The sequence below is a fragment of the Myotis davidii genome, unplaced genomic scaffold (assembly GCF_000327345.1).
Source record: "Myotis davidii unplaced genomic scaffold, ASM32734v1 scaffold79, whole genome shotgun sequence".
Lineage (NCBI taxonomy): Eukaryota > Metazoa > Chordata > Mammalia > Chiroptera > Vespertilionidae > Myotis > Myotis davidii.
In genome coordinates this window covers 302087-311382 of record NW_006294339.1, presented here as the reverse complement: position 1 = coordinate 311382, position 9296 = coordinate 302087, and the positions used below count along the sequence as shown (strand labels likewise).

General features: G+C 35.4%; 1 protein-coding gene across 1 annotated transcript in view; it reads right to left on the bottom strand.

The window, feature by feature from the left end:
• Nucleotides 1-439: 439 nt before the first annotated feature.
• The window catches only part of LOC102758110 (chromosome unknown open reading frame, human C1orf185), a 26689-nt gene continuing 17832 nt past the window's right edge, over nucleotides 440-9296 (bottom strand). Inside the window, exons 4-5 of the mRNA XM_006768383.2 lie at nucleotides 2271-2307; nucleotides 440-868 (exon numbers count right to left, since the gene is read on the bottom strand). Of these exons, the coding sequence (XP_006768446.1) occupies nucleotides 573-868; nucleotides 2271-2307 (333 nt within the window). The 3' untranslated portion in view covers nucleotides 440-572. The remainder of the gene's footprint in view (nucleotides 869-2270; nucleotides 2308-9296) is intronic.

Sequence of the window (9296 nt, the reverse complement as noted above, 5' to 3'; positions counted from 1 at the left end):
GCTTCATCCTGGGCACCGAAGCTTGCTAGTTCTATGCTGGGTCAGGGCACATGCCCATGTAGAAGGCTCAGTCCCTGGTGGGAGACATGCAGGAGGTAGATGGTTGATATTTCTCTCTCTCTCTCTCTGTCCCTCACCCTTCCTCTCTCTAAAAGTCAATTAAAAAATATCTGACCTAAAGATTTCTTAAAGTATTCCTTCTGTATTATGAAATACACTCGCATTATTTTATTAGGTACTATTTATTATGTCCTTTGATGAGATACAAGGAGTTAAGCTTAATATTCATGATATCACTCTAGTTCTTCCTATAATTTTGTTCTTAGGAATAAGAATCAGCAAGGGAAATAAGACCACTCTATGGGGAAAAAAAAGAAAAGAAAAAGAAAAGCAATATTAGCATGGACATGTTAAAAGACTCAGAAGCTAGTGATTCAGTTTTAACTCTACTGATTTTAGTGTATACAAAGTTCCAAAAGGAAAGTCATTCAATATTATGTTGAAGGTTTTATATTTCAACCTCCGTATTTCTTCCTGAAAATATTTCCTTAATGCTGTCATATTTTTTATCATCATAAAGTGTCATATTCAGTACATTCTTCTAATGGAGTGGTTGACGGGTATGGAAATCCTTTTTCTGTTAGAGATTCCTTGAGAAAAGATATTGCGGAGCTCCTTTTCACTAGAGAATCATCAGAATACCAGCCATCAGTTGCTTCTATAGATTCGCTGTAATAAGAATCAGATGGTAACGTTGATGAGCATAAGGATGTATTGCTGCTCTTTGCTGTTGAGCTGGTCTCTGTGGGGTTATAAGTGACCTTTTTTGTTGCAAGGCAGTATTCATCTTTAGAGTGATCTTTACTTGCTGTAAAAGAAAATTAGATTTACTATGAATATTACAGATTCATGAGCCAAATCTTAATTATAAGGACAATGTTTCTGTTAAAAATTAGAATCTTGCCCTGGTTGGTGTGGCTCAGTGGGTTGGAACATCGCCCTGTTCACTGAAAGGTTGCAGGTTTGATTCTCAGTTAGGGCACATAGCTAGGTTGTGGGTTCCATCCCTGTGGGGGCCCATTTGGGAAGCAACTGACCAATGTTTATCTCTTTCTCTCTCTCTCTCCCTTACCCTCACTAAACTCAATAAACATATCTTCACATGAGGATAAAAAAAAAAGAATCTTTTTAGGATTATAATGGACAAGTGAAAATTCTGAGTTGCTATCTTCATACGTACAATGTTCAATATGTAATTGGGAATTAGCAATATTTTTATGATAATCAAGAGTAGAAAGTCTATTCTAAATAAAATCAAGCTATAAACAGAAGAAGATTCTAAACAGGATAGATATATCAGTTCTGGAATATTCTTTAAAATTAGAAAAGACAGGTAGTTTCTTAACTATTTGTAGCTAAATATTGCCTTATTTTAAAAAATACATGCCTCCTTGAGTAGGCAGATTACAAAATGTTTGGTCTGCATTTGGTCTCATAAAGGGCCTATGAGTTGGCTTTATATCAATAAAAGAAACAATATTCCTATAGTGTCTTACAATTACAAAGTGGTTCAATAGGTTTCCATATTTCATTTATACTCTCAGTAACTCTTTACGATAGTTATTATTCGCACCATTTTACAAGAGAAGACTGAGAATTAGAGAAACAACTCACCACAGATCAGATGCAAAATGGACTTCAATCTAGATTTTTGTTACTCTAATCTCATGCTTCTCTTATTATATTATTTATGCTGAAAGTTGGTATTTAAAATGTTTTAGAGATCACATGTATACAATATCCTAAAACATCTTTTACAGTATTTTACATATTAACTTTTGCCATTAATGTGTAATAATTTTTAAAGCTCTTTTAAATACCTTGTTACATTTTATACTTAGTATTTCTAAAGTTATGTAGGAGGATAATATTTTGAGACACTAAACATAATATTTACTATTTAAAGGGTTATAAAACACTCAGGTCTTTTGACCCTCTGGCATTACTACATGGCAATGACTATGATACCTTTGGGTATAAATAAGGAACAAAAATTAAAATTTCACATTTTAATTTAAGATATAACATTGCAAGTTTTGTTTTCTAAAAAATATATGCCCATTCACATACTAATAAATTAAGGTTTTCCTTGAATTTTTATAGTTTTTAAAAATACTCATAACATTTAGGATAGCCTCTTGATTTTTTAAAGATGTGAATTGTTCTAAGTTGATTACAATTTCTTCTAATAAATTTTTGAGAACAAGTACCTTTTAAATGTGCTGTTTCCTTTTTTCTTTGCTCCTCCTATATAAAAAAGTTATTTGTATTTTAAAAACTGAATAGTTTTAAAATAATTTCTTTAATATATTCGACTTAATACTTAAGAATAATATATTCTAACAAATTTTTGATGGAACAATGTTTTCTTCCATGATAAGAATTTATTTCACCAAAATTTATTGACAGAAAAGAAAAAAGTGTTGAGGTTCATTTAAAAGAATGTGGACTGGTTCATGAGGCAGTCTTCAGGATAGGGATTCAAAAGTGAAATAGAGGTAAGCAGGATTACTTCTCTCCATCCTCACTTAGAGTCACTTGGTTAGAACTAGAGAGAGCTAACGAAGTAATTAGAATTCCTAGACTTACTCATTTCATTAACTAATAACAACAACAAAGTTAATTCTGGCTGAAGGCTTTTATAAAAATGCAACTATTCTTGTGAAGCAAATAAAACATTTGATGAAACAATCCATTCCAGATGTGTTGTGGGAAGTGTGATGTTTGTCGTAGTTCTCAGACATCAGGACATCAGAACCATCTGTGTGCTTGTTAAAATGATGATTCTTGAGTATCATATCAGTCCCTACTGAAACATGTTCTCTGGGCATATGCACTGTAACATACACTGCAACTGTTCCTGAATGCAGGTTACCTTCGACCACTAGAAGAACAATGCTAGTGCACACGATGTTTGGGATGGAGCAGATGAAGTGGAGGCTGGAGAGAGAAATTGTCTTTTGTGTTCTGGGGAAACAGTGTTTGTGCTGATCTGCAGTGTCCTGTTTACCCCTCCCCTACAATGGGCTTGCTTAGGATATAGTACATATAAAGGATATATATATATATATATATAGTACATAAAGCTAATGTGCAAAGTGTCCTCTCAGGAATTCGACCAGGAGACCAGGAGTTCGCTTGCTCATTATGATGTGCGCTGACCACCAGGGGGTGGCGCTGAACATGGCGGGTGACCAGTGGTAGCAAGGGACGGAGGAGGTGGGGAAGCAGGGCGGCAGAGAACCTGATTGGCCCTGATTGCCAGCCAGGCCTAGGGACCCTACCCCTGCACGAATTTCATGCACCAGGCCTCTACCACTTTTTCAATAACCAACTTTACTTCTTTGTCACTTTCACCTTTTGTTAATATAAATGCCAGTATAGGCTGCTGATCTTACCTTGCCTAAATTTAGGACCAATTCAATTTGTGACTCCTATATAAATTATTTTAGAACATTGCTTCTCACACATCAATGTGCCACTATATTATCTGAGGAGCTTGTTAAAATGCATATTCTGACTCACTAGATTCTGTATTTCTAACAGGTTCCCAGGTAATACTGATATTGCTGGTCTGGGAACCACAGAGTAAAACCCTGGACTGATTTAAATTCTACCCAAACTAAGGTAATAATAAAATGGGCATTCTTAAATTTGTTACATATAAATAGGTAGAATTTCTCCAGAGAGCAATTTAACAAATCTACTTCTAGAAATTAATTATGCCAAATAAATAACTTTGGATTTGTGTAAATATTGTAATATGCTCATCACAACATTATTTAGTATTTTCAAAACCTAAAATTAAAATTCTTAGGAAATAGTTAAACGTATTTTATTGCATAGATATTAGTACAACAGAAATTCTTTCAACTATTAAAAATGATGCTATAGGACTCTAAAAATATGGGGACATATCAAAAAGAGAGGAACAAAAAAACAAAACAAAACAAAAAACGAAAAGAGAGGAACAGTCTTGAAAGGGTGCCCACTGGTTAAATTTGTGAAAATTTGAGCATCAAAATAATGATAGTAATGAATTTTGATCTGCTGATATATAGAAATCCATGAGTCTATACTGATAAAAAATAAATAAAATAAGAAAGAGAGCATCTTCTTCACAGTAGAAGCCAAATGATAAGCAGATGGTAGAATTGGAAAGATCATCACTTTGCTATAGTTTCCCTAAGACTAGCTCAGGCAAGAATAATTTCTATAGCTAATATGTAGAGTTTGATGAAAAGAAGTGTATTCACATGGTTTCAAAGTGCCACCACAGATTCTTTATTAATTGCTAGGATAAAAATAGGAATAATATATTGTGGGGAAGAACAGACATCATCTTTGTGATTAACTAAAATTACTAATGAAGAGCAGATGAACACTCTATGCCTCCAGATGCGATAAACTGAATTTGATCACAAGGAAAAGTCAAATTGAGGAACAGTCTATGATCTATAAAATAACTGGCCTGTATTGTTCAAAAATGTCAATATCATGAAAGATGAAGAAAAGAACTTTCAAAATATTTTGAACTGAATAATGATGAAAACAAAAATAAAAATTTGTGGGAAGCAAAAGCAATGCTTGGATGGAATGTGAATATTAAATGCTTATATTAGAAAAAAAGAAAAGTCTAAGAATAATAAAATTGAAAACTCCCTAACAATACTATAATCAGAAATAAAGTGCCATCACTAAAAATTCTACAGATATTAGAAGAATAAGAGGATGCTATTAAAAATTGTATGCCAATAAACTTAACAGAGATTAAATGGAAGCATTTTCCATTCATTTTGTGAATAATTGATATTATTGTTTAACAAAGATATTACAAGATAAGAAAATTACAGAATAATATCCCTTGTAAACATAGATGCAAAAATTATTTAAAATATATTAGTAAATCAAATCCAATGAGATTTTTTCCTAGGAATACAGGTTGGTTTAACATTTGAAAATCAATGTAATCCACATTAACAAAATAAAAGAGAAAACCCATGTGAATAATTTCAAAAGATGCAGAAAAAGCATTTGGCAAAATTCAGAACTTCTTATTGATTAAAAAAATAAACAACCTTCCAGTAAACTAAGAATAGAAAGGAATTTCCTTAACTTGACAATATTCATCTCTAAAAATCCCATAGCTAACCTCCTACTTAATGGTGAAGAGCTAAATGTATTCTAAGATTAGAAATATAAAAAGAATATCTGCTCTCAACACTTCTATTCATATTTATAGTGGAGGCCCTACCCAATGGGATAAGATGAGAAAATAAAATAAAAGCATAGAGATTGAAAAAAAAGTAAAACTGATGTGTTTTGCAGATAACAAGATTGTGTATGAAGAAAATCTGCAAAAAACACAGAACACAGGTCAATATAAACAACAATTTTAGTAAAATCAGCAGTTCACTAAAAACTAATCTGTAAACCAAATGTAATTCCCATTCCAATCTCAACAAGATTTTTTTGTAGGTAGAGATAAATTTATCTTAAAATTTATGTGACAGGCAAAAAGAACAAGGAAAGCTACAACAACGTTGAAAAAGAAGAATTAAATTAGAGGAAACATGCTACTCAATTTTATGACCCCCTATATAGCTAGAGTATGGTATTGGTAGTGCTAAACATACAGATCAATGGTGCAGATAGAAAAATCCAGAAATAGACCTACACATAGCCTAACAGATTTTGACAAAAGTTGCAAAAGCCTTTTCAATAAACATTACTGGAACAATTAGACACCAGTAGCCCCCCCCCCCCAAATTAACTTTGATCTAAACCTCATATCTTATACTAGTGACCTGGTGCATGGATTCGTGTACATTGAAAGGAAATTAATTAGAAGGTGGCCGGCAGAGCGGGACTGGGCAAGATGGGCCGGACACACCCTGAAGCCAACGTTCCCGTGGTCCCTCCCCGGCATCTGCAGAGTGAGCGGGGTCCCTCTGGCAGGTGGGGTCCCTTGGCCTGGCCTGCGGGGATTGGGCCAAAACTGGCTCTCCGACATCCGCCGAGGGGTCCCGGATTGCGAGAGGGCACTCTGCAAAGTTGCTTCATACAGGGGGTGGAACGTGAATGCAAGTGTGCAGTAAACCAGATTTAGGACTGACAGTGACCCAGCAACAACATAACCCACAGCCGAAGGTGAAATCGCACACGGCCCCAAGAGGAATCGGGCTCCTTCCTCTCTGGTTTCAGGGTGCATCACTTGAAAACTGCTGCTGCCAAGTCACTGCAGCTTGGCAGCTCCTGTGTTGAGCGTCTGTCTCTTGGCGGTCAGTGCACGTCATAGCGACCAGTCGAATGGTTGAACAGTTGCTTAGGTTTTTATATATATGGATAGTCAAAAAGTATAAAAAACCCAAATGTTCTTCAGCTGATAAATGGGTAAACAAAATGTGGTATATCTATACAATGAAATATCCTATAAAATAAAACCTTAACATGCAAAACGACCGAACGGTGGAACGATCGGTCACTATGATACGCACTGACCACCAGGGGGCAGACTCTCAACACAGGAGCTGCCTCTTGGTGGTCAGTGTGCTCCCACAGGGGGAGTGTTGCTCAGCCAGAAGCCAGGCTCACGGCTGGCAAGCACAGAGGCAGTGGTGCGAGCCTCTCCCATCTCCGCTGCAGGCAGGCAGTAAGGAGTGAGGGGTCCCAGACTGTGAGAGTCCTCAACTACAAGAGGGATATCTGATTGCAAGAGGGCACAGGCTGGGCTGAGTGACCCCCAACTCCTCCAGTGCACGAATTACATGTACCAGGCCTCTAGTTATTCGATAAAAGCTTATAAAAAAGATATATTATTCAGCTATGAAAAAGAATGATGCACTGATATATGCAATAACATGGATGAACTTTGAAAACATGCAAAATGAAAGAGCCAGATACAAAAAATTATCTATTGTATGCTTCTATTTATAAGAAATGTCTAGAGCAAGCAAATCTATAGATACAGAAAGTACATTAATGGTTGTCTAGGCTTATTACAGCTGGGGGAAAATGCAGGGGCAGTGATTGCTAAGGGTATGGAATTTCTTTTTGAGGTGATGAAAGTGTTCTAAATTGATTGTGAAGATGGCTCTACAACTGTGAATATCTAAAACCACTGAATTATATACTTTAAACAGGCAAATTGTATGGTATGAAAATTATATCTCAACAAAGCTGCTATATAGAAAACAAACTAAAACTAGAAAACTTTTAGAAAAGAACATAGAAGCAAATCCTTGTTGGACATGACACTAAAAGCATAATCCAAAGAGGAAAAATGAATAAATTGAACTTTCCAAATTAAAAACTTATGCTTTGCAAAATTCCCTGTTAAGAGGATGAAAACACTGAATGAGAGAAAATATTTGTAAATCAAATATTTTAAAAATTTGTTATATAAATCTATACATATGATAAAATGACATAGAATTATATACAAAGACAACAAGAAGATATCTGACAAAAAGATTTGTATCCAGAATATATAATGAACTCTCTAAATTCAACAGTAAGAAATAAGTAATCTAATTAGATGCACAAAAAACTCGGACAGACACTTCACCAAAGAAGATATATGGATGGAAAATAAAAATATGATAAACTGTTCAACATCACTACACATATTTTAGAATGGATAAAATATTTATAGTACTAAATGATGGTTAGGATGTGAAAAATATGTGGATCTCATCTTCATTACTAGTGGGCATGTAAGATGGTATAGTCACTCTGGAAATGAAGCTGGTAGTTTCTTAAAAAATTAAACATGCCATATTACCCAGCAGCTGCACTCCCGGGCATTTACTGTAGCAGTGGTTCTCAACCTGTGGGTCGTGACCCCTGAAAATACATCCTGCATATCAGATATTTACATTACGATTCATAACAGTAGCAAAATTACAGTTATGAAGTAGCAACGAAAATAATTTTATGGTTGGGGGTCACCACAACATGAGGAACTGTATTAAAGGGTCGCGGCATTAGGAAGGTTGAGAACCACTGTTAGAATAACTAAATCTTACGGTTGTTGTTCTTTTTTAATTTTGTTTTATTGCTTAAAGTATTACAAAGAGTATTGCACATGTCTCCTTTTTTCCCCCCTTGACATTCCCCCGGCCTCCCCTACCCCCCAGTGTCTTGTGTCCATTGGTTATGCTTACATGCATGCATACAAGTTCTTCAGTTGATCTCTTATTCCCCTCCCCCCAACCCTCCCCAGGCTTTCTGCTGTAGATTGACAGTCTGTTTAATGCGGCTCTGCCTCTATTTTTGTTCATCAGTTTATAATGGTCTTTATTATCCATAAATGAGTGAGATCATGTGGTAGTTTTCTTTCATTAACTGGCTTATTTCACTTAGCATAATGCTCTCCAGTTCCATCCATGCTGTTGCAAATGCTAAGAATTCCTTCTTTTTTATAGCAGCATAGTATTCCATTGTGTAGATGTACCACAGTTTTCTAGAAAATCCTGTACACAAATGTCCATAGCATCTTTATTTTGTAATAGCTCCTAACTGGAAACAAAACCAAATATTCCTTAACAGGTAAATGGTTAAACAAACTATGGTACATTCACACAATGTTATACTACTCAGCAGTAGAAAAGAAAAATAAATCTATTAATACATGAATGATTTGGAGAGACTTTAAGAATATTATGATAAATGAAGAAAAGCCAATATTAAAAGGCCACATGCTATATGGTTCAATTTGTAACATTCTGGAAATGAAGGAATTATAGAGATGGAGAACATAGTAATGGTTGCAAGAGGTTAGGGAAAGGAAGGAGGGAGTGACTATGAGGGATAGCATGAGGAATTTCCTTTGTGGTGATGGAATCATTCTGTATGTTAACTAAGGTGGCAGTTATACAAATCTATACATATGATAAAATGACATAGAATTATATATAAAGACAACAATAAGCTAGGTACATGCAACCTAGTATAATCTGAGTAAGGTCTGTAGTCTAAATTTCCTGGGTTTTGCCTGACTAGCATGGCTCAGTGGTTGAGCGTCGACCTATGAACCAGGAGGTCACGATTCGATTCCTGGTCAGGTGAGAACATCAGGTTGCAGGCTTGATCCCCAGTGTGGGGCGTGCAGGAGGCAACTGATCAATGATTCTCATCATTGCTGTTTCTCTCTCTCTCTCTCTCTCTCTCTCTCTCTCTCTCTCTCTCTCTCTCCATTCCTCTCTGAGATCTATATATTTTAAAAGAAGAAAAGA